Source organism: Sceloporus undulatus, chromosome 6 (assembly GCF_019175285.1).
Source record: "Sceloporus undulatus isolate JIND9_A2432 ecotype Alabama chromosome 6, SceUnd_v1.1, whole genome shotgun sequence".
NCBI lineage: Eukaryota > Metazoa > Chordata > Lepidosauria > Squamata > Phrynosomatidae > Sceloporus > Sceloporus undulatus.
In genome coordinates, this window is record NC_056527.1 from 59,732,630 (window position 1) to 59,759,872 (window position 27,243).

The following is a 27,243-nucleotide window of genomic DNA, read 5'->3' on the forward strand; positions in this document are numbered from 1 at the left end:
TCATGATCCATAGCTCAAACCACTACACCACACTGCCTCTCCCATTGTAATTTTACTGTGCTTCATTTTCTTTCCTACTCAACACTTGCCCTGGTCTAGAGTAGAAGGTAGAGGCTGGATTCCATGGGAAAACAGGCATAAGCCAATGGTCTGACAGTCAGGCTAGGCAAATGGACAACCTCTCAGGATTTATATCAGAAATGACCACTCCAGACTTTACCATTCCATCCTCTCCAAGCTGCATGCACTCCAAGTCTACCCACACCTGAAGCCCAAACACAAACAGCCCTAGGCATCTTAGGGACAGTTAGTCCAGACCCTGGTAATACTACTTGAATGCACTACAACTCCCAGGATTAATCAATCTGCAAATTCTGCATTAAAAACATTCTTTGCTCAGTCTTAAGACTGTCTCCTAAAAGTTATACTGAAGGAGGAAACTAACAATTGTTAGTTTGAATAGGATGTTCTAAAGAAAAATGCTGGACCTCAAAGAAGATTCTGTTTGCACAATATTGGAAATAACTAAAATGTTTCACTCGACAAAGGGATTACTTTTTTAACATCTTGGCTAAAGAGGAGGGAGTTTTTGTGTTATGTGCTCCAATGTTTTACTATTTATATTGGGAGGAAGAAAATAAGGTTAGCATACTTTACATGCTATTAGCACAATATCCTATTACATTTTTCTTATAATTCATATTAAACACACATAATACAAAATATACATCTGAAACATGGCTTTAACATATACTATACATAGTACATACAGAAAGTGCCCTCACCCAGTTCTGTATTAATAAAATATACAAATGCTTTAAATCTACAGAGAAAATGAAAGACCAGACGTGAATTCTACGGTCATGAGCCAAAGAACATATAGCTAAATCTATAGGCTCAAGAGCTGATTTGTCAGAAAGAAGTCCCATGCCACATGGTGAACTAACTTTGAAACTTATGAAGATTTTTTAAGAGAGAGAGAGAGATAACTACATATGCTGTTTTAAGTTCTTTTAAAAATCCAGGGAGAATTTTCATACCTAAGCATTTAGACAAACTAAACTAGCTCTTTGGATCCTGGCCCATAGGTAAACATATAAATTATTACAAACAGAATCAGACTCCTCAATTAAACAGCTGTTGAACAAGGCCTTCACAGTTTGCATTTTTCAAGGTAGTTAAGATCTATTTGAAAATATTTCTTCCACATAAAACATAATGCCCTAATTCTTAGAGCGAGGTGTAAAACTACGGAGAAGCAGATTAAAGAACTCTTTGGGTGCCTATAGATGTACCATCGGCAGAAAATTGAGCCCAACCTCTTTGCACATTTGGAAAGCCAATAAAAGATGTAGGATTTAGTAAATCCAATACCACTTTCTTCCCCTCCCAAATTTCTTAGTGTTTCCTCTTAAAAACAATATTTTCTTTTCAAATTGAAAAACTGCTCCATGGAAGAAGGGTGGAATGTGGCTAGATGGCATTACAGTGCTGTGCAGTTCAATCCTCAACCCAAAACAGGGTTTTGGGTCTTCTTTGCATTCAGTTTTTCAGAGAATGTTGTGAAATGGAGGAAAATTAGTAACATCACTTTCATGGTAGACTCAGTGCTCATGGTAGACTCAAGGGTCAGTCCAGCCACACTCTTTAAGACTCTTCACTGACAGCTTCTGCTTTGCGCTGGTTCCGAAAATGACGCTCAAGATTGATTGTCACTTCCTTTTGCAGGTTTCTGCTGCTGTTTTTTCCAGCTGTATGGATCCACAGGTGCTGAAGAACTTGCTGAGCAGTGTATCGCTTTTGGGGTTCAACCACAAGGAGTCTGTTTATCAGATCTTTTGCAGCTATGAGAGACAAAAGCAAAACCAGTTAATCTGAGTTTGATCTCAAAGAACTTCTCTCACTCCAAAGAACATAGAAACGGATTATAGTTATGATCTGGAGTATAATAAGATTACGACAGTAAATGGTGGATTTAAATCCTGAAGGCATTCAACACATAGCAGCTGCAACCTGCCTTGCACCATGGTCCATGGGAAGATTGTGGGAGAAATCTATATGGCCATTTAAGGACATATTATAAGAGTTTTTAAATTCTGCTCTTAAAAAAAGAGCATGATATAACAAATTTAAAGTTAATTTTCACTTTACATATGTTTGAATGAGTTTTCACACAAAAATAATGTAACACGCAATATGTAGAATGTCGTAGGATCTTATCACACTAGATAAATCCCGCTTAGAAACAGGATTTAAAAATAGGAAAAAAACATAAATGCGAGTGGTTTTCAGATGACGTTCTCCCAAACAGAATTAACATAAAAATAAAACGAATGGAAAGTGGGCAAAAAGAACACCTTTTTACTTTCGGAAAGTTCCCACGAGTACAAAGGTGTTGTTTTTGTCCATATTCCATGTGCTTTATTTTCGCATTATTTCTGTTTGGGAAAAACGCATCTGAAAATCATCCTGCATTTGTGGGTTTTTCCTACTTCCAAAATCCTATTTCTGGGTGGGATTCATCTAGTGTGATAAGGTCCTTATACACTTTGCACTGCAAAATTATAGAATTAAAATTCTGCACCAGAATACCCACAATTCTACACAGCAGTCTAGCTTCTGTGTGATGTTTAGCCATTGTTTGGCATTACAAGGAGAAATTTCAATATGACTATGACTCACATACTTTTTCCTTCCCAATTCAAGCATGGCCACAAGGAAACTGTAAATTGCTGCTTTCGTTTTACATTAACCATATTTTAGCATATCATCCAAACTTTAAAGTTTAGAGTCTAAACTATGGTTAACTTGTAATATAATTAATGAAAACAAATTATTTTCAACAACTATTGTTTGATGTTGGCTTGTTTCTACTAGCCATTGTTAACACTGATTATCAATTATCCTGGCGCTGGTATCCCAAGAAGCTTCAAGTTACTGAATCTATGAACGGAGAACTGCCAGGTGTTGAGAGGGGCACATTGACTGTCATGAGACCCTGGAGGGCTAAAATGTCTTCCACCTCCAAACAAGGTGGTGGTGTTTCAATTGTTTTAATAACTGAAAAATAATTAATAGCCCATGCAAAAGCTCAGGAAGGGGCACTATTTTGTTTCTCTCAACTCATCATCTGTTCCAGGCCACGAGAAGGCTATTTTGATCAGGAATGAATGGCCACATTTTCTCCATTCTTCATCTAAATCAGTGGTTCCCACACTTTGGTCCTTCAGATGTTTTTGACTTCAGCTTCCAGAATTCCTGACTGTTGGCCAAACTGGCTGGGACTTCTGGGAGTTTAAGTCGAAAACACCTGGAAGACCAAAGTTTGGGATTCACTGTTCTAAATGAAAGTAAAAGTTTCCAGTCTCTAGCAGCCAAACTGGAGAAAGAGCAGAGAGCATGTGAGCCTAAGGCTGACTGTACATCATCTTGATTATACAGGAACAAGACCAACAAACATGAGTTCTATAATTTGTGTTAATAGATAAAAGGCACATAATACACTTATTATGTAATTTGTTCTGCTTCTGGTACTCACACAGATGACAAGGGAAATGCAGTGCATACCATATCCATCTTCCATCTAACCCCCCATTTGTATAGTCCCTTTTTGCCAGATTCTGAAATTTTGTCAGGAACTAGGCACACATTTTCAAGCTTCCCTTTCCAACATTACGAACAGGAATCTTGACTTTAAAGAACTGATTAGTTTCTGGATGTTGTATACAAAATATCAAAGTTTACACAGCCACACAATAAAAGAATTATGGGATGCAAACTACTCTGGCTGCAAACTTGACAAGCCGTTTCTTTTAGGAAGCTTACCAGCTGAAATATTGTCCCAATACGGTGAGAGAAATTCAAAATGTCCAAGCTGTATGATTTGAAATAGCTCCTCTTGGTCTCGTTCATGACTTCGGAAGGGAGGGAAGCCACAAAGCAAAATATAGAGTATTACACCAGTGGCCCACATGTCCACTTCTAGTCCATAACCTAGGAGGAAGAAAAATAAATCCAGAAACTTTTATATCTAATGTGCAAGAAAATGCTGCCTCATATTTCAAAAAGTGAATGAAACATTCATGTGAATAGACTTTAGATAACCCAGGCTTACATGTCAAATGTATTTCTTGATCTTTCAGCACTATTTTGTAGACCTAAAAACCACAAAATTACACATCTAAAATTAGACCACCTATATGCTAGCTGACACCCAGTCCATTCTATTTCTCAAAGCTCCTAAGAAAACCAAAGAGCTGTGCGGAACCAGAGAACATGCTCTGGAATGACCACATGGATACATCTGCTCATCTCTTTATTCTATGGTAAAACAGGACCATCAATAGGAGTGCAGCTATGTCCGCTGGATCAAAGAGGTACAAATATGAAACATAAGAGGAAGCCACGCAGGTACGTAGCCAGGATTTTGGGAAGGGGGGGTCCAGACTAAGTGCCACCATTATAATGGGGCTTGGGTGCAGCGGCGCGACAGCACACACCATTCATTTTATCTAACGGAAGGGGGGGCGGACCCCAAGAACACCCCCACTTGGCTACATCCCTGAGCCACTGACCCCAACACCTCATGTTCTTTTTTCCCCTCACAAATACCATATGCATTGTGTAGATTCTCATCTGGATAAAAGCCAATCATGGCAAAAAATAGATAAAGCTGGCTAACAAAGAAAGGCTAATGAAAAGTCTTGCTTGGTTCTATATTTATTACATACGTGTGAAAAATAGTTAGACAATACAAAAAGGTAATTTGAAAAAAATGAAATGACATATTCACCATTCTCAGCCAGTATTTCGGGGGCAACATATGTTGGCGTTCCACATACAGTGAATATCGGTTTTGTCACCAGCTTTGCAAGGCCAAAATCTGCTAGCTTCAATGTGGTAGTTTTATCTGGATTACGCTGAACCTGTGCAGGAAAAAGAAAACAGATCAGGTAGTGCCTTCAGGACATAAAACATGAACAGCTTCACCTTAATAAAGTCATAAGAAAGTTCAGAAAACTAAAATACAAATGTGACAAAGCTGTTATGCAAAATGAAAAGCATTGTTTAAGTCTTAGATTGAAATTAAGCATGTCCACTCATGTGCATCCTTCCCCTACTGACCGAGCATCTATGATGTCATGGAAAATTTTTAAAAACATCCACAGATAGATTTCACATATACAATACTAATAGAAAAATATAAAAAGGAAAAAAAATATTCTCCCTGTGTGCTATTGGGGCAGGTGGAACTCATCACTCCATTTATTCAGTTGATGAATAACACAAACTAATATCTTAGAAACGATATTGGTGCAATGGCCACAGCTCATGGTGACCATCTGCCTGAGATTCTCTGGAAATTAGTTTCAGTCAACACAAACAATACTGAAGAACCACTGGTTCTTACACACACACTCACACACGCTTATTATGTTCCTTCAAGTAAATTCCAACTTATGAAGTCCCTATCATAGGGTATTCACAGGAAATTTGCCATTCCCTTCCTCTTAGACTAAGACAGCATGATTTGTCCAATATACAAGTCTTACATTGACTATATTCAGTACAAAACTCTCAAACTGGTTAAGTCATCCTAATTCTAATTAATACAAAGCCCATATTTATGTCTAGGCCTCAAATCTCATATTACAAGATGAGCTAATAACGATGGGCATATGCAAAGCTGGCTAACAAGGATAGAAACAAGTGATTCCAGTGACGCATTGTAAAGGAATGACTGCAAGCTTTGACAACGTATTTTCCTCTGCTGTTATCTCCTTGCAACACAAGATGGCAATGCTACATTATTATTCAACATTCAAATAGTAGGAGCAAGAGGACTCACTATATATTGCTAGACCTATATGAAAACAAGGGAACAAAGCAAAGATAAACTCTTAGTGCTGCTGGTCTCTCTCTACCGCTTTTAGCAGCTAGATGTGTGCTTCGCTCCTACATATTCTATCTGGAAAACAACAAACACAGTAACACTGGTTTCATCCTCTGTGCATTTGGCCTGTGTTTGGTCAATTGACACAGCCAGTCTAGATTCCTAGATGAACTAAAAGTGTTATTATTTTATATGAGTATTTCATATATTACTAGGCAGCACAGACTGTAATTTGTCTCTGTGTATCATAAACAGGGATAAGACTTATAAGAGATGAATGACTTGCCTTCTTTGAGAATTACAGTTAGCCCTTCCTATACACGGATTTCTTATACACAGATATACATAGTTCTACAAAATGTTTTTAAAAGAAAAAAATACCCATATCTTTATACCTTGAGGAGCTAGTAGACTTTTTATAATAATGTTTTGTGATCATTCTTCTTCTCTGTTCCACATTTGAAACTGTACATATTTTAATCATCAGTAAAGTGATTGTACATATAACAAAACAACTTCACTTTATGAATAATGACATGCATTTTCCTATACTTACCAGAAGATTTTCAGGCTTGAGATCTCTATGAACAATATTCTTGCTGTGAATATAAACCAAAGCTTCACACAGATCAGTTATCATGAGAGCAGCATCACGTTCTGTGAATTTGACACTCTCTATAATGGCATCAAACAAGTCCCCACCAGGAACGTATTCCAAGATGAGATAGATTTCTGCATCTGTTTCAAATACTTCAATCAAGCTGACTATGTTGGGGTGAGAAAGACTCTTGATGATCAAGATTTCATTTTCTAGCATGTCTTCCTTTCCTTTCAGTTTGGACTTATCAATGATTTTCATAGCATAGTTCTGGTCAGTGTGGCGGTGGTGACATTCCATCACAACAGCAAAGTTCCCATCTCCAATGGATCTGCCAATTTCGTAGCACTTCTCCACATCTGCTCTGCTAGACACATCATGTCTCAGTTTTGTGTCACTGGCTCTGCGTATCTTATTTCCTTCTTTATTAACTTTAAGCTCATCCTCCCTTTCATGCCTATTCAGTTCTTTCTCATCATGAGTCACTTTTTCTCCTCCTCCAAGAGTTTGCTCTTTTGATTTCCGTATCTCTTCTCTCTTCTCCTGAACTGATTGTTTCTCCACATCCATCTGAGAACCTTTGATCAACCAACAACTTTGATTCACCCTAGAACATCTTCTGTGTTCTTTCTTTAATTCATAGGCATCTCCTACTATGGTACGTTGACTTTCTACAGGCTTCATTATTTTTCCCAATTCTTCATCACGATTGTCATGGCTTTCCAGAGTTTGCTCCCTGTCAACGCTCCTTTTTTGCTTCTCATTGTTTTTATTTGCATGGCTTTGCGAGGCTGCCCAGCTACTCTGACAACCAAAATCATTCCAAGTAATGTTAGTCTCTTCAATTGAGTTTTCTGACAGTCTCCTACAGTTTCTCAACTTTGATGGCCTTTCTACATGATATCTTTGGCAAGCTCTGACATTCAAATCTCTGCACTCAAAAGGAAGCTCAACCTGTCTTTCTTTCTGCAGTTTTTGTCTCAGCTGCCTCTCTCTTTGGCATTTCTCACATCTGATAATCATCTCCGGACCCATTCCAGCTTCACTTTCAGAACATTTCTCTTGATTAAAATGTCTCTCAACTTCTCTACCTTTTCTAGAACATTTCACATCTTGCTCTCCATTCCAATTGTCTCTGATCCACTTCTTTTTGGTTTTCACCTTCTCCTCTTGTCTGACTTTGATTTGAGCTTTTACCTCATGCCTGTTAATTATTTTAGGAGATACAGCATCCATGCAGTTCTTGGAAGTGATGGGCTCAATGCACTTTTCTACTTTTGAAACCTTTTCACACAGACTGTTTTTTGGTTTGGGGGGTTGCTCCCAGTTCTGTTTAGTTCCAGTAACAGGAGCATAAGGATTCTCAGGATAAAGTTCTTGGATTGCCACTTCAAGGTTCTTCGGGGTTAGCTGTTCCTTTCCCATAGCTATAAATGCATCACCTTCTCTAAAGAAATCAGAAACACTTTGGATTTCCTTTCCCTTCAAATTGTACAGTTTCCGCACGCGGTCATTCTTCCAACGGGGAAATCCCAGGGATTCTGAGATGTCAGCAATGAGCTGTTCGAATGTTTGAACAGAACGCCGATTTAGAAGCAAGGTTATCTTCCTAACTGTATGGCCACAGGGTTTTACTACAGTAACAATCCTTGGTTTTACTGGGCTGTTTTCAGAATGGATAGTGTGGAAACCAGTCCGGGAATTTATAAATGGCGAAATGAAACAGTTTGTACCAAAGAAGGGCTTTCCAAAACTTCCACGGCCAGTTGGAGGACAAGTACCTTGTACTCTTCTCTCTGTTACACCTGAGCTTATGCAGTTCAAACTATGACCAAAATATCCTTGAGGTTCTGCAGAAAAAGACAGAAAAAGAAAACAGATTGTTGTTTTTTTCCATCATGAATTATTAAAGAATATTTTTCTGAGTATTTGAAGGATGCAATATACACATATATTCAGACACACCTTAAACTACTGGGCTGGTATCCATTAACTACTGTAATCACTAGTAACACATGCATACATATTGCATGTCTCTTTATATACTCAGGAATACATGTTGGTCTGCTTTGGAACACACATCTGCAGATAAGAAACATTGCTATGTGTTGTCACTTGTCAGGAAAAGCCATAGTGGCACTTGAATGTCACAGATACACAAGACAAAATGCAGAAGTACCTATCAGAAAAGCTATCATGCAAAGTTAAGTTTCTATTTCCAGATGTCGCTGCCATTACATTTATAAAAATCATCTTGTGGGTGAACTAAAATAAACTACTAAAAGGACAGCACTCTCTAACAAAATTAAAGTCTCCTGGATTAGTACATAGAAGTGAGGGCTCTTGGAAGAGAAAGCTTTGATTGTTACCATTTGGTGCCTGTTTTCATATCCACCCCTCATACAATGCCTTTAAAAGGTGGTGAGACAGAGGAGGAAAGTAAGTATATGACACTTAGGCAATTGGCCAATAACCACTGAGATCTCATGTCATTGTAGCTTTTTGGCAAATCATCACCCAAATTCATTCACTCACTATTGGCTCTGGATGTTGTGAAACTCAGAAAGGCATGCTTTCTTTCCTTTTGTTAAAAGAACTGTATTCCAAAATTCTTAATGTATTGTCGGGGACCCTCTCTTTTCCCTCCTCCCATCCAGTGAAGCAGAAGAATAGCCTAGGAATCTGATATGAATTCCAAGCATTAAACTTTAGAAGTCTTTTGAGGATGCTCTTTTTCTGCTAGTGCTGGGAACTGGTACTCAGTGCTCTGGGAAAACAGGTGTGTTGTTTGGTGTTTTGTTTTTAATGAGAACTACAGAAACAAATACAGTGGCCAACAGTAACAGTGACTCCCTCTGGAGATTTACAGTGTCTGAGGAGGACTTTTGAAACACCAGTAGTTGCAAACTAGCAGAGATATCTATGTTTTCATGATTATAAAAAGATTCTGTCATGAGAAAACTTTACTTCAACATAATATACAATTGTCAAGAGGTAGCAATATAAGATTCTAACATATTTAAAGAAAACCGTGAGATGATTCTTATTTGTGTGTGTGTGTTTGTATAACTTTTTTTATAAATTTAACTTAAAACATTGTCATTTACATTTCGTTCAGTTATTGTATCTTCATCAATCTAAGCATTGCGATGCCATGTATAGTTTTAAGTCATTTCTGTAATACATACACTATTTCAAACCTGCAGTCCTTCTCATCAGTATATGAAGCTGCTAAAAGTCTAAGCTAACTACATTCTGATATTACACCTTAAGACTTAACACATTTATATATCTTATCCATCCTTAAAACTTAACACAGGCGCTTTACAGACCGTCCAAAAAGGGCGGTCTGCTGGCGCCGTCATTTGCTGCACGGAGGAGCCCCAGCGGCCAAACCGCACGACTCCTCCAAGCAGCAAAAAGAAGCCGCAAAAAGTGGCTTCTTTTTGCGGCAAGGAAACGGTGCTGCAAGTTGCCAATGGTGCACTCATGGCGTCATTTCCACTATGCGACATGCGGACGCTATGCGTCTGCGACGTCAAAATGGTGGCGCCCATGCAGAATGGACGCTGCCATTTTGTACATGCTCAGTGCAGGTTTAGGGGCGTCCAGAAAGGATGCCCCTTTCTAACCCTAGTACATGCCGAGCATGTACTTTCTGCCCGTGCGGAACGGGCCACAGTTATATAACTTATTCTTTACAGTCTCATTCATTATCTCTACCTATACCATTAAGTTTGTAGAAAATATTTTTTTTTCTTTCACTCATGTATTCTTAATTTCTTTATAAAGTATTTTGTGTTTACTGTCTTTCCATTAAATGTTTATTTTATTCTTTCCTAGTCTTCAAATCTTCTCTGCTTTAATCACCTTCGCATCATCTAGTCTTTCCCTTCTATATTTCAAATAACTTCCAATCTTCATCTAGACTGTTTATCACATTTCCACTGATGCTTCAAGAAAGTCAATCCAACTCTCTCATGTCCCAAAATTTAATGATCCATTCATCAATAGTGAGAATGTCAGCAGCCCTCTCTTTCCCCCCATTCTGCTCTGCTCCCTTAGTTTCCTGCTTAGTAAGGAAAGGAAGGAGAAGTTTCCAGAGAAAGAGAGAGAGAACTTTAGCGATCCTTCCTATCTGGCTTTATGTTTGTTGTGTTACTCTTTACAATTCAGGATACACACTACATATCAAGCACTGAGAAAGAAGCTTCCATACATAATCTATCTTCATGGAAAGAGACTTTGGAGAGAGTGGTCCTATAAATATAAACTATGGCCTAGAACAAACAGGCACAATACAGCAGCCTGAGTCCGCTCCGGCCAGAAGGTGCAACTTGCCCAGCATCACCAATGGGTTTCCATGGCTGCGTGAGGATTCAAACCCTTGTCTTCTGAAGTTTTACTACAACATTCAAACCACTGACCAGACTTGATGTACTGAGATACAAATACAAGAAGCAGCAAAGTCACAAAAATTGCACAATTCCTCATTCCTTCCATTCCAGAGGGCAAGGAGACTCTCTGACCTAACTATCTATAGTATTCTATAGTGCAACTGAAGGTTCTCCCCCTGCCCCCATATACACAGGTATGATGCCCACTCCATGTTTGACATTAGATGAATGTGCTTCCTTGCCATTGCCTTGAGGAGGAGATTGGAAGATTTGGATTGTGTTCTTATCAGTGGGCCAGATTCAGCAATCAGAAGTATGCATTCTCCCACTGAACCCTCTGGGGACCAACACACACATTCTATCACTATTGCTAAATTTGTTGCAAAAAGGCAGAATTTTACTTTGGACACCAATATGTCTCCTTTAAGACAAGGTGAATGTGAAATTTTATATTCTCTACTTTTTTACAAGGAGCTTGCTACTTCTAGGAGACTTTTACTGTTTATACCCAAGACACGAGGTGAACAAATGTCTTGTTTTAAATGGGAGAGACACTGTCCAAAGTTGAATGTCACTTTTGCCCACTTTTTTTGTAGTAGCAGAGGCCAGAAGACCTCTGAGGGATGGATCAAGGGCCAATACATGTCCAGCATGTTGCCCAAAAGGTACACATGTGATATGCACAGACACACATAGAGTGATCCATTCCATTTCAAGTATGTTTATGAAATGCAGCCCCTTTGACTCACTGATGTTCTTTTAGCAATGTACACTCATACACTAAAAAAAAGTATTTCTCCCAGAAAAAGAGCAAAATTCACATAAAACATTAGCTCTCTGAAATAAAATACAGAAAGAGAATGTAAACTCTTCTAAAACTGAAACCAGAGAAGTCCTGTGAATTTCTAGCTGCAGGTATCCTGAATACAAAGCTATGAAACCTATGCCACATTCCTGTAAGGAAGCAATACAAACAGAAGTGATAAAACCATTTTCTTTCCACAGCATGACTTCCATGCTGAAACAAAAATGCAGTTTTGCACCTACAGTTATCCTAGTATATCATTTATATAGCTATAAATAAGTATCTATTATAAACCCAACAATACATACTTTGCTAAAGCAGCATAAATCCAAATCAAGATAAAAGAAGTTTCATTTTAAAAGGGCAGGAGACAAAATTTTGCAAACACTATTGGCATAAGATAGGCTGTACAGGAGAGACAAAGTGGTGTAGTGCTTTGAGCAATGGAGTACATACACTGCATCTTAACTGCAGAAATAATCCAGTTTGACACCACTTTAACTGCCATGGATCAGTGTTATGGAATTCTAGGAACTGTGGCTTGTTGTGACACCAGATTTCTCTGACAGAGATAGCTAAATATCTCACAAAACTTCCAATCCCAGAATCCCATAGCATTGAGCCACAGCAGTTAAAGCACTGTCAGCCTGGATTCTTTCTGTAGAGTGGATGTAGCCTACAACCCTGGGGACCAGGGTTCAATTCCCTGCTCAGCCATCAAAACCCACTTCAGATGTAGAAGTCTTATATAAAAGCAACCACCCTAGGCATTCCCTTTACCCCTGTTTTTGAAGCACCAGACTTTGATCTGAAAGCATGAAAAAATGTAGGAAACATAAAAAGTATTACTCCAATGCAAACACACTATCTGGTCTTTAAAACAAGGGAGCTTTTACAGCAAGTGAATTTTACATTGGTATTGTTCACATAGATCTCTAGATCTTTGTTTTCAATTTATGGCAGAGGTGGGTAAAGACAAATGAGGAAATCATTTCTGTATTTTAGATTGTAAGCCCGAGGGCAGGGAATCGTCTAACTAAAAAGATTGTATGTACAGCGCTGTGTAAATTTACAGCGCTTCATAAATAAAGGTTAATAATAATAATAATAATAATAGTTAGAAAAATGGAGGAGGGGGATCTAAAAAAATTCTTATTGCTCTATCAAGCCCTTCAAAGACCATTGCTGACAAACTGGTCCTGGAATTTGCAGTACCAGTATTCTATAATTTACTAAATTATCATGCAAAAGACTTCTTCTTGGTCAATCTGTGGGCCAAATGTGAGCTGAACTGCAAATGGTTTTCATTTTCTTCCCCCTGCTGAAGATTAATCCCAACAGCACTAAAATTAAAGTTCACAAAGGTTTATACTGTGACCAGAATCAGTCTTTTATCGCATGAGGCTCATCAGTAAATGGTGCACACTCCTCATGAAAGTCTAGGTGCTTGGCCTCCAAAGCCTGGCAATTTTTTTTCTGCACAAGGAAGAAAAGCCCACAGATATCTTCTCTCCATCCCAGATTATAAAACAGAAAGTAACAAATTAAATAAGTAACAATTGCTGGCTTGCTGCCCCTTTATGATACACCAGATCGGTGGCCTAAAACAGCTGCCTCCAATCCTGGCTTTGACAGACTGACAAACAATTGTGTAGCAGAATGCATAAAGGCAAACAAATTGAGAGCAGCCTGTCTTACAGATGCATGTCTGAACTAAGCACAATTCAGGGAAGTCCTTTCTATGCCACTGCTCCCTTACGTAACATGCACAACTTTTGCAATGCACAAGTAGCCATTATCTGTAGGATGTAACTTGAATCTCCTAGAACTGCACTGACTTCAGTCTCCTGTTCCTTGAAGTAAATTATTAACAGTGGCACTTGCAAGCCCAATGTACACTTTGTGTGCGCAAGACTGTACAAAAAGAGGGAGCAAAGAAGGTAGGACACTAAATAACAAGTGTCTTAAATTAGTCAGATGGAAACAAAACGTGATCACAGGCATCCTTTTACAGCAAGTGAATTTTACATTGGCATTGTTTACATACACTTCAGAAATTGACACCTGCCTCCTTACTTTGGTCAACAAATAGAAATCCACACAGGCAAGGAGAGCTCAAGGAAGAAAATAAAAGGTGCTTTAATAAGGACAAAATGTGCAGACGGTCATATTAGAGGGCTCAGACACTCTTTTAATGTGATCTGCATATTAAGACATTTCATACTTGCTATGCAAAGCGACCACAACCTAACAAGGTGGCTCATGGAAGGAAACAATGATCCTAATGATCTTTCAAACTTTCTGCCTCCTTCTATGCAAACCCGCCTTGACTTAATTTTAGGTAAAAGGACAAGTAGTATGTGATTGTTTTACTTGTGGATGAAGCAATTTATCTCCAGATTCACAGAGACATGCAGAGTAAACACGTCTGTGAACCCAATACTAAAATGGGCTTCCGTAAAAACCATGATTAACAAACAGCAAAATGCAGGCATATGACTTAACATCTTCATTTTTTTCCTCCTGTTTGGTTTGTAACAAATGTTGCCAATTTCCAGGATTTTCCCCAGAAATTGGGAATTTCAAAGTGTTTCCGTGCCATTTCTCAGATTGCTAAACTTCTGGGAAGATTCTGGGAAATTCAGCCTTCTGGGAAATTTAACCTTCCTGCCCAAAAAACTCAGCCAAAAATACCTTCCTGCCCCCCAAAAAACCTTCCAGCATGCCTCCCATCCTGGAAGTCCTGCTCCTGTTAGCCTTCCCATAGTGCCTTGTGCCCCCAACCCAGAAGTCCCGCCCCCTGACCTGGAAGTCCCGTCCCCATTCTGGAAAATTTGGGGACATTCCAGGAAGCCAATCAGGGAATTTCCTTCGTGGGCGATTGGCAACACTGTTTGTAACACCTTGCCTGATGAAGAAACTAATGAAGCTTTGAAAGCTTGCAACATGTATATTGTGCATTTTGATTGACCAATAACGGTATCACTGTTTGATGGATTTTTGATTGGATTTGCTAAATGGCCTACACAGCTACCCCTGGATATTTTCATGATTAACAACTGTTCAACATTTTTTACACACAAGAACTGTTTCTTTGAAAAACTGAATATTTATAAAACAAACCATTTGCAGTATTTTTGTATTCATCTGGCATCTGCAGTGTACTCCCATTATCAAAGAAATTATATTTTTAAATGAACTTATCAGACAGATAAAATGATCTACAACTACAGGTAGCACTGTCGCTAATAACACTCAAGTTGAAAGGATGTTCGCTATTGACGTGATCAGAAGTGAAAGGGGAGTCAAAAGCTGCACAACACATATTAAAGGAACATGGAATGTGAGAAGCATGAATCAGGAGAAGGTACACAGAGTCAAACAAGAAATGGAATTAAACATGGCAGTACTAGGGGTGAGTCAAACACTGCTAAGTCTGGCCAAAATATATCAATAAGACTTCAGGGGAAAGCTATCAGTATAACCATGATCCATGTTTATGCTTCAAATATAGAGGCAGAAGATTAATAAATTGAAAGAGTCCATGTTGGAGTCCAGGAGGAAAAGGATCACACACCAAAACAGGACTCCTTGTTAATCAGAGGTGATTGGAATGCAAAAATGGGAAACAGAGCAAAATCAAAGATTGTAAAAAAGCATGGCCTAAGATCAAGAAATAAAGGAGAGAGACTGATTGACTTTTGCGAGGACACAAAAGTTTGTTCATCACAAACATAATCTTCAAGTACCCAAAGAAGTGACTGCTTACATGGCAACCCCTTATGGCCAATGCAGAAATCAAACAGACTACATAACTGGAAGCAAACGATGGAAAAGCTCAATTCTCTCTGTAAAACAAGACCAGGAGCAGATTGTGGGACAGACCATGAACTGCTAATATCAAAAATAAGAGTGAAGCTGGAAAGGAACTCTAAAACAACCATTCTGCCAAAATACAACCTGAACACCATCCGTGTAGCATCTAAAGATTACGTAAAAAATAGGTTTGCACTATTATGGGTGTGCCACAACATCTGATTGTCTTGATGTTTAACCTGTACTCAGAAAAAGAGGTTACTGTTAGTACAGAATATGGAGAGATTGAATGGTGTCCAATTGGCAAGAGAGTCAGGCAAGGCTGCATTCTATTACTCTGTCTGTTTTACTTGAATGCTGAACATATTACACATAAAGCAGGATTAGACATGGAGGAAGGAGGCATGAAATTTTTAGAAAGGAACATTAACAATTTAAGATATGCAAATGACATTATGCTACTAGCAGAAGATAGCAGAGTTGGAATGATTACTGAAGAAAGTCAAGGAAGAAAATGTAAAGGCAGGTTGACAGCTGAACATGAAAACAAAAATTATGACCACAGATAGTTTACATAAGTTTAAAGTATATAATGAAGACATTTAAAAAGTTTAAGACTTTCCATACCTTGGGTTGGTTCCTAATCAGAAAGGAGACTGCAGTCAAGAAATGAGAAGACGACTAGGACTTGGAAAGACAACTATGGATGAACAAGATCCTGAAGAGTACAGCTGTACCACTGAATCCTAAAACTAAGATTCTCCATGCCATTGTATTTCCAATTTCTACATATGGTTATGAAAGCCTGTCAGTGAAGAAAGCTGACAGGAAGATAATTTGAGATGTGGTGCTGGAGAAGAGTTCTACAGATTCTGTGAACTGCTAAAGAATCAAATAAATGAGTCCTAAAACAAATCAAGGCTGAACTCTCCCTAGAAGCCAAGATGACTAAACTGAGACTCTCATACTTTGGAGATATCATGACTCACTAGAAAAGGCAACAATGCTTGGGAAAGCAGAAGGCAGTAGGAAAAGAGGAAGACCACATTCCAGATGAATAGTCTCAATCAAGGAAGCCATGAACCTGAATCTGCAAGACTTAAATAGAGCTGTTGAAAACAGGATGACTTCAAGGACCCTCATTCACAGGAATGCCATGTCAACTTGACATATGTGATCCTCCAAAATATTTCAAGGCAGGTTGAATGGGACACTTCCTTTTGTCTTCACAATCATTCTATACATTAACTACATTTGACGGATTAGCGCCCACCCAGCTCTTTCAGGGGCAGCATCATGCTGCCCCTTTGGGCTGGTCAATTTCAGCCCTAAGAAGCTTATATGAATTCTGGAAGAGCTGCTATGGATGCTTTCCTCTAAGGTCTTTGCTGTACATCACATTTGATTCCTACCTCAAATAAAAGAATCTTACAAGGAGGCTAGACTGGGATTGCCAGTGGAGAGGGCTCCTCGACTTTTAGTGGTTTGCAGAAGAGGAAATTTCATTAGATGTTGCTTGTTACCTGGTTATCTGATAGTCTGAACATTGGAGAAAGATATTCAGAAAACAAAGTAACAAGCAACACCTGATGAAATTTCCCATGTACACAACTACTAAAAGTCCAAGAGCCCTCCCCAGTTTTCACTCTGGAAATCCTTAGTGTAGCATACTTGTAAGATGTATAGTGAAGCCCCCATATGAAAGCATCCACATCAGCTCTTCCATTGCCATCATATAAGCTTCATGTTTGAGAAAGGATCTAACCAGTACTGAGTTCATTGGGTCTTACAAAATGGCAACTTAAAAACTATTTTCTGATCCAAACTCATGCATAAATGCTAATTAGAGGCTGAAATGCAGTCTATATTGCTTCAAAGCCTCTGAAAGTTTAATTGTGCACCCAAGCTGCCTAAGTGACAGATCATTTTAATAATGAAAGCTTCCTTTATGTGGACAGGTAATTGCCTGCATTAGCATCATAGTTAGAAAAATAAAATTACACTTCCAACAGAAGGAAGTCAGGAAATGTTCCCAAATTTAATTTACAATGAAGTAAATTATAGAGCTAGTGTGGTGAAGTGGTTTGAGCACTGGATTATGACTCTGGAGATCAAGGTTTGATTCCCTGCTCAGCCACGGAAACCCAATGGATAACGTTGGACAAGCCACAAACCAGAGAACAAGACAGAGAACAACAACATGACAGATCTGACTTGGGGTCCCCATAAGTCAGAAATGACTTGAAGGAACACAGCAACAACAAAAGTATGTACAAGTATAAGAGAAATAACTTTCAGAAATGATACAAAACTGTACATAATTCAATAAATTTATGTAAAGCATCAGACTATTCTATTTTCTGAGCTTGGTTTCTGTTGCGTGTGTTTTTAAAGTATCGGCTCTTTTAATCTTCTTTACAAAAGCTTTCACACATCCAACAGACTCTTCAGACTCCCACTGATTTAAAACAGGAGCAGGTTCCAAAGGAGTCTGTTCAATTTCCTGCTGTGTTCTGCAGCTAATTACATTTAATCTTCCTCCAGTGGCACCAGAGAGAGTTGGGCTTCTAAAAACCCATCATTTCCCATAAACTGGAAATTAGGAGGAACTGAGCTGAGGGTCAGTGTTTAGGCTAAATGAGGGGGAAACAAAAGAACAAAAGGGCCTGATTACTGTGACAAAAACATATTTTAGCCATCAGATTCACTCCTTAGTATTTGGACATAAAATGACTTTGGAAAAGGAACAATCTAACTGCAAAGTGGCACAGCCTCTGTTTCTCTCTCTCTGGGTTTACTTGCATGTCATCTTGTTCTTTTAGAGGGCATTAACTATGAAATCAACAGCTTTAATTTAAATGCTAGGAATCCCAGGCTGTACAGTATATCTTTGCTCTTAAGTCTACAGAGTGTGTATTTGCATGCAAAAGATCTCAGGTTCAATCTCTGACATCTTCAGCTGGGCTTGGGAAGAACTTCTACCCAGGTCCCAAGAAAATGAAAGACCACTTTTTGTCATTGTAGCCTATCCTTAGTCTATTATCCCTCCCCAAGACCCATTTGGCAGACACCCGGTTGGAGGATTGCCGTACGCATTACTCAGCTAAAAGGACCAACATTATATCTTGGTAAAAGGCATTTCCTTCAGTATAACCACTAAAAGACCTTAAAGAGTTCATCTTTACACACCCAAGATATAGGCTGCATCAACATTCCAGAATTAATGCAGTTTGATGCTGCTTTAACTGCCATGTCTTAATGCTATGAAGCTCTGCATTTGTGGGATATCTACCTTTCTCTGTCAGAGAGCTCTGGTGCCACAACTACAAATCCCAGGATTCCATAGGATGGAGCAATGACAGTTAAAGTGGTGTCAAACTGCATTAATTCTGCAGTGTTGCAGAAGTTCTAGCCCCAAATGTTAAGGTACTATTATTTCAGAATGCTAGGTCATGTAAAACTGATGTACTCATGTAGCTTCCTTTTCTTTAAAATATCCTTCTTTTTGCATCAACAAATCTCCAACACTTGTGAGTGAATTGTCATTCCCTGTGCAGCATTTACAGTAAAGAGAAAACAATGCACAGGTGTATCTGAAGTGTAACTCCCTTGCTAATAATATTTTGCATGAGAAGCTGAAAAAACAAAACTAATAAAGAATACAAATGTGCAGATTTCTAGCTATAAAACAGGGAGAAGTGTTGTCTTACATAAGTGCAAAATAGCAAAAAAAACCCAACCTGGTTTTAATTTATGTTGAATTAACCTACTATTAAATAATCATCTGATCATTTGTTCTTATTGAACAGACTGACATGAGTAGTTATGCTTCTCAATGGAAAATTACCCAGTTGTGGTCTGTCTCCATAAGGAATTGGACCAGAGACAAACTTTTACTAAGTCAGGTGCCACCAGACTCTTTATTGTTAAATAGCTTGTTCAAGGGAAGAAAGCCAGAAGGTGGAGCGAAGGGGGGAGAATAGAAAAAGTATCTAGAAATAAAGATGGAAGGGAAAAGCCCTTTCCATCTTTGCACACGGTCATTAGCATTAATAACTTCAGTCATTATGAAACATACAGTACCATAATAAAGTTATTAAAAGGAAGGTGGTTTTTTTATCCTCTCAATTTTCTTCAGTTCCTGTCAGGAAAATCACAGTGAGTGCGCACATTTTAATTTTTCACACTATCCAGGCCTCTTTGTTTCTCTTTCTTCTTCCCTTCTTGCCGCTAGGAACTATTTCCTTGGAAACCATCAGAGCTATGGAGTTTTTTTTGACTTGCAAACATTTCTCCTTGACTCCCAATATATTCTGGTTTTTTGTTATCCTGGTTTACCTGCTTTCTATTTTGGTTTGGTTTTGTTGTTGTTGTTGTTTTTGCTGTCATTTTTTCTTTCTTTCTGTTTAACATTTCTTCATAGGAAAATAATTTTTCACATCAGGCTTCCAATAAAGACATCCAGAAGAATCACTCTGTTTTTGCACCTTTCAGAGTGGCATTTTGTATGCAATCAAATTAAAGCTTACAGATTGTAAAGGACTCAAAGTACAGTATTGCTTCTGCAACTAGAAATTTGGAGGGAAATTATTCTTAATAAATGATAACAACAGTTTCTGCAAATGCTTGGAATATAGAACCAATTACTGATCAAATCAGCTGTCCTAATCACCCCTCTTAAGTCTTATGACTGATGCATGCATTTCAGTCAATAAAGCCTGTTTTGTACTCAACAGGTGTAAATCATCTTTATCTAAGCAATTTTATATATTTCACCAATTAATTTCCCTGTGAAGCTATCTCAGAATATCAGGTAACATGGATGCTCACGATCCAAAGGGTTAATTCCAACATCAGTCCTGTCTAAAGTAGACTCACTAAAATCAATGGCATTTTAAAGCCACAAATAACTTGATTTTAAGGAGTATGTTCTAGATAAGACTTAACACTGGAGTTTACCAAAAGGGCATCTTTCTGGTTCGAATTACAGACTTTGTGTGAACTTGGGGTCTGCTGGCAAAGGGGATCATCAGACTTTCCATCCTAATACCGCACAGTTACATCTCTTAGGAACATAAGACAGGGCCCAGGCTCTGCAGTCCCTTCCAAGAGAAGCGTGGTTAACTTCTTCCTTGTTGACATTTCAGTGGCGAGTGAAATGTTTATTTTATTTTATTTTAATAAGTCTTTGGAAACTGTTTATGGAGAAAGGGCCTTTCATAAGGTCCTATATTGTCTGGTATTTGTTGCTTTTTTCGTGGATATGTTTTAAAATTGTTTTTAATTCTACTGATAGTTTAATTATAATGTACTCTTTGTACATTTTAGTGACTGGATTTTTTTCTGTATCCATTTTCATTTTTGTAAGTTGCCTTACAATTTAAGGAAAAGGAGGAATAACTATAGATTAATTAATTAATTAATTAATGTAAAGTTGTCCAAAGTTTGGCAGTGAGAAGACATCCTATCTGATATGATAAGAGCTGCAATCAGTCAATTTTTGTCTCATATCATGGCCTGGCATTATACAAGCAAGCCCTGGGCTCAAGCAACCTCCTCTCTCAGCATCCTCACACTCACTTCTTTTCTTCCTGTTTTGTGGCAGACCTCAGAAAAATTTGCTTATGAACAAACATGCTTACATTTGTACTGAATTCTTATTTAATGACAACCAATCCCAGATCATAAAAAAAATGTCTAGGTTCATGAAAAGAAACTACAAATAGTGCTCCTGGGCAAATGCACCACCAATGCATTATAGTACTACTTACATTTCTATAGGACATCCAAGTAAATTTCAAGTAGACCACGTTGAACATGAGTCAACAGTGCGATGCAGCAGCTAAAAAGGCCAATGCGATTTTAGGATGCATCAACAGAAGTATAGTGTCTAGATCAATAGAAATAATAGTGCCACTCTATTCTGCTGGTGAAGGGTCTTGAAAACATGCCCTGTGAAGAATGATTTAGGGAGCTGGGGATGTTTAGCCTGAAGAGGAGAAGGTTAAGGGGTGATATGATAGCCCTGTTTAAATACTTGATGGGATGTCATATTGAGGAGGGAGCAAGCTTGTTTTCTGCTGCTCCAGAAAACAGGACAAAGAACAATGGATGCAAACTGCAGGAAGAGAGATTCCACCTGAACATTAGGAGGAGCTTCCTGAGAGTAAGGGCTGTTCGACAGTGGAACACACTCCCTCAGAGGGTGATAGAGTCTCCTTCCTTGGAGGTCTTTAAACAGAGGCTGGATGGCCATCTGTCAGGGATGCTTTGATTTAAATTTCCTGCATAGCAGGGGGTTGGACTGGATGGCCTTTGTGGTCTCTTCCAACTCTATAATTCTATGATTCAAGCATCTTTATTATGCATTTCATATTAAACTAAACTAGAAGTATACAGCTTGTTCAGTACTACAGAAGGTGCTAAAAGCTTCATAATTTAGGAGTTAGCTTTCCACTTGAGAGATCCCTTCTCACTGACTGAAAGCTTAAACCCCAGAACAAAAACATTCACGCTATATGAAGTGTTACTCCCTTCAAAGTAACATCACTTGTTAAAATTGTTTTCTCATAGTTTAGATACTAGGCAATACTTGAACTTCATCAAGAAGGATAAACTATTTAATGAGAGTTAAACATTATTGTAAGGTAGACACTCACATAAAGCTATCAGCATCTATACAGCTCAGTTCCTCAATTTTCATGCATCCATTTGCAATGCTGAAAACATACAACAACCTCTTTCCTTCACAGGACCAAGCTATGCACACAGCTATAGATAATCTAGCAACTACAATTGGAGGACTATGGCAGAAATATAAAGCGAGTTGACAGAACTGGTTGAAGAGAGAGGGCTATAAGCAAGAGCTCTGAAGTGGCTAGCTTGAAGATGACACAGAGAAGTCATTTGGGCTCCCTCTTGCCAAGCCCTTCACTGGCCCAGTGTTTCTCTAACTCAATATTTAACCCCCAGAATAACATAAATTGTAGGTTGAAGCAAGCATTCTAAGCCTCTTCTAAAGGCCGATATGCATGACTGAAAAAATACATAGTTGGTGTTAGCTTTTGCACAAAGCTGTTTGCTTGTCTCTCAACTGACTAAAGCCAATTTATTTCATTCAAAGAGAACAAATATCCCCCCCCCCCCAGAATGCTTGCAGAATCCCAAACCTGTTTTATCACGAATCCCCTCAAAACACATACATACACAAGCCATGGACATATTGCCATCCTGTTTTTGTACCATCAGGTATACCATGACAATACAAAGAATCGACTTTTTATATTGCACATATATCATGAGGTCATGTCCCTGGCTCAGATTTCATGTTGGACTGTGGGAATCTTCAAAAAAGAGAGAAGGAGGACAAGGCGGGGAGGGGGGATCAAAACAGGTATTAAACCTGAAATGGTATACATAAAGTTTATTTTATTTATGGCATTTATATATCACTAGGGCTCCTCTAAGGCAGTAAAACCTTTAAAACATGAATAAAATTGAAATGCTTGTTAAAAGAAATAATTTAAAGCCAAGCAGTTAAAAGCATCCAAAGCAGTTTCAAAAACCAAAGGCCACATGGATCAAAACCATTTTAGCTGTCTATCAGAAGCTCAGAGGAGATGGAGGATTTACTTGCAAGGATAGTCAGTCTTCAGATCTGCAAAGCACTATTTGCTTGTTCTCCCCCTCAACCATGCTTCTTCCAGCACATGGCAAGAACCTCCCTAATTAGAGAACCTACATGTTTTGAAGAAATACAAACTACTGGGAAAAGCAACTCATTAGGGAAGCACAAAGCAAAACACAACAACTGCTGCTGATATCCTTTTATAAAATGAAGAAGAGCTAACTAGAGGTGGCATCAAAGACCTCTTTGCAGTTTTGCTGTAGAATTACTCACATGATACTTCCCACGCTGAAGTAGATAGTACCAAAGATTACATCCACTATACTGTACAGCGATGGAGAGGCAGGTTCTTGCTCTCTTTTTATGATAGAAATGGCTCACCCTCTCTCTCACTACACACAATATTTAAAAACTTGGCAAGTGATTTTCAAAGTATGGCAAACAGACAACCTTCTCATGAGAAGTAAACTAACAACTCTAGAACGGATACTATCCTGATGCTCAGGGATTCCTCCCCAGTGCCCACCCAGCCAAGATCAAGGTGGGCTGAATAACCTTAAGCCGAGGGTTCTCGATGGACTGGTTGGGGTGAGGTGTTATTGTCCCATTCTCACATCCTTATTTGGGAAAAAGAGTACCTACTTTGTTTCAACAAAGTTTCCCAAACATGACCTTTTAGAAGGGTACAGAGGAGGGGGAGGCAGTGTACTGCTTTGGGCATTGGACTCCGACTCAGGAGATCAGGGCTTGATTCCCTGCTTGACCATGGAAGCCCACTGGGTGACCTTGGCTGAGTTACACACTCTCAGCCCCAGAAACCTCCATGATAAGGTTGCCTTAGAGTTGCCATAAGTCGGAAATGACTTGAAGGCACACAACAACAACAACTAACTTGGATGGAGGACTGCTAAGAAATACCAGGTGTTATATTTCAGAGAAAGTCAATGGCAAACCATCTCTGAATATTCCTTGCCAAAGAAAACCATATGAAATTCATGAGATCACCATAGGTCGACAGACTTGAAGCCAGATGCACATACAGACATACACACACACACACTAAAGACAGCCTGTTAACCTCTAATGTAAGTATTAGCTTAATATCCCAGTCCACAAATCCTCACTCAGAAAAAGATATGAATGAAAGCATACTAAGTCCTACATGTCAGTGGCAGATGATGGCTTTCACATCAGTTGGACAGTGAGTCCTTGCCAGATATTGGACAGCTCCTTTCAAAAGGAGCTGTCCAAGGTGCTATTTCGAGGAAAGAATTCAGCATCTTGCAGCCCTCCTTCAAATTCAAACGCTGGATTACAATCTGGTAGGGATTGTCCACCACACTGACATAAGCACCACCAGCCACCATTGCTCCATATGCTCACCTCTATAAATGATGGGTGACTTGTGGGAGAAATACAGTTAAGTTTACAGGTGAAAAGATTCTTGATTTCAAGAAGTTTCAGAAATATTCCCCTAATGGTAATGCTATGTTACCCTGTACCTTTAGTGTACAAGGAGAAAGAGTGAAAGGATGGAGATGACATTACCTGCCTTGGAGATAAGTAGACTTGTCTCTGGTTTGTCCCCCCCCCCCCCCAGAAAACCTAGAAACCCATGGTCTATTAGTGTATTTTAAGTGGTGCAAGAGTGCACATTAAAGGTATTTGTTCACATTCAATCATAACAAATTTATGTTAAATGAGCTAGTGCACAATTTCAAATACTTTAAAATATTGTTAGATATGGGATGAGTTACAGAGACTGACTTCATCGCCGCCATCACAACTGCTACGCATACTATAGCCTTGTTAGAAGAGTTTTTCTCTTCCAGATTTTCTGATCTGGCATTCAGGTTGATCAGAAACTGAGAAGTAGTCTACTCAGTGACCTTGTCTTATTGCCTTAGCCTAGTAACTACATCTGGCCACCTTGGAGACAGATGGGATATAAACTGGATGGATGAATGAATAAATAAATGTAGCTGAATGAGTGGCAGATGCCCAAGACTCCTTGTTATTAAGAGCCCTGCTAAGGTCTTACAAACCATGGCTTTCTTGACTTGAGTCTATCCACCTGTAATGCTGTCTTCTTGTTTTCCTATTCCTTTTCAGCTTACCAATCAATATCATCTCATCTAATGACTCATGTCATCTCATGTTATTTCTCAAGTATGATAATCTCTATATAGTCATTTTGCCTTCTAGGGAGAGGTCAGGCTTGATTTGCTCTCATAGCCATTTGATTTCTTGACATTATATGGTATTTATAGACTTCTCCAGCACGTTTCAAATGATCTGATAATCTACATATTCCACGTTCTACTAACCACCATGAGAAAAAATTTGAGGGAATGGATCCACACTTCTGAAGAATCAGATAGCTCTTTGGTTCCTTTTTATCCTAAGATACTAAAGATCCCTTAGACAGCTAGAATGGTGTTAGTTTAGGATGGCAGTTCCCAAACTTTAGTCCTCCAGGTGTTTTGGACTTCAGCTCCCAAAAGCCCCTGCCAACTTGGTCAATAGTGGGGAAATCTGGGAACAGATGTCCAAAACATCTGGAGGACCAAAGTTTGGAAGTCACTAGTTCAGGATTTTGGGAGACCAGGTTTCAAATCTCCACTCAGCCCTGGAAACCCACTGAGTGGCTTTGGGCAAGTGAAACACTCTCCGCCTAAGAGAAAGGCAAAAGCAAACCTCCTCTGGACAAATCTCTCTGAGAAGCCTCTACAACAGGTTGCCTGGAGTTGCCTTGAAGGCACATAACAAACTAAAGCACTCAAGCCTTAGAAGATGCAACACATGCACTCTCTCTCCACTCCACAATGCTAAAAGGCATGCAATGAATCCTTGGAACAGTTAGACAGGATATTTCCCCCATTTCACAGGATCTACTTTGAAAGCCCTGCAAAGTAATTTTCGGGCCAGGATTTGTTCAGGGGAGGTTTGCCATTGCCATCTCTTGAGGCTGAGAGAGTGGGGCTTGCCCTAGTTGTTGTTGGCAATCTCTCCAAGTCCTTTCACACTTGTGGCAAGGAGAACCAGTCTCTGTAAGTTGGAAAGGACTTCAAGGTTCACAACAACAAACAAAAACAACAACAGCCTATTTCACCAAGTCTCTGTATTATGACCGCCCCTCAAATTTCCCCATTCACAAAATGCAAGAAGGAGGAGAGGGTTTTTTTTTGGGGGGTGAAATCAAAGGCTGCATCCACACTGGAGAAATAACCCGGTTTGGCAGCACTTTAATTCTTTCTGGCTGAAGGCTATGGAATTCTGGGAGTTGGAGCTTATTGTGGGACCCTGGCTTTAACTCTTTTCTGGCTGAAGGCTATGGAATTCTGGGAGCTGGAGTTTGTTGTGGGGCCCTGGCTTAAGTTTTGCTGAGGCTATGGAATTCGGGAGCTGGGAGTTTGTTGTGGCCCTGGCTTAAGTGTCTGGCTGAAGGCTATGGAATTCTGGGAGCTGGAGTTTTGTTGTGGGGCCCTGGCTTTAAGTGTTTGGCTGAAGGCTATGGAATTCTGGGAGCTGGAGTTTGTTGTGGGGCCCTGGCTAAAGTGTCTTGGCTAAGGCTATGGAATCTGGGAGCTGGAGTTTGTTGTGGGGTCCCGAACCCACAATAAACTCCAACTCCCAGAATTCCATAGCCTTCAGCCAGACAAGAGTTAAAGCGATGCCAAACCGGGTTATTCCTCCAGTGTGGACGCAGCCTCTCTTTCCCTGACCCCTTTGAAACTCTTATTAGTCAGTCATCCAAAGCAACATGTTTTTAAAAGGGCATCTCTCTCCTTCCTCCTCCTCCTCCTCCTCCGTAGGCGGACACGGGAGTATTGCATCCAGACGTGCCACGCTTTTCCCCGGACACGTTTCCCCTCGTTGCTCCCTTCAGAAGGGAGCCTCAACTTCCTCAAGGGCTGCAAAACCCACGCAGCAAATATATAAGCATATGGGGGTCCCAAATGGAGGGAGGAAAGGGGTCTCTGAGATAACCGGGGTCTGGGGCTGCACTTACCGGGATGGTGGGGGTAAGGGCAGCTGCAGGAGCCCCCTGGGGCAGCCCAAGGGGGCGGAGGGGCAGCGGCAGGCATGGTCTGCAGAGGAGCTCCT

At 39.4% G+C, this 27,243-nt stretch overlaps 1 protein-coding gene across 1 annotated transcript; it reads right to left on the reverse strand.

The window, feature by feature from the left end:
* Positions 1-27,243, reverse strand: DCLK3 (doublecortin like kinase 3). The gene is made up of 5 exons (XM_042471424.1): positions 27,149-27,243; positions 6,450-8,341; positions 4,793-4,925; positions 3,826-3,993; positions 1-1,844 (listed from the first exon to the last, which is right to left on the reverse strand). Exons 1-5 carry the CDS (start codon positions 27,222-27,224, stop codon positions 1,648-1,650), a joined length of 2,466 nt encoding a protein of 821 aa, XP_042327358.1. The 5' UTR covers positions 27,225-27,243; the 3' UTR covers positions 1-1,647.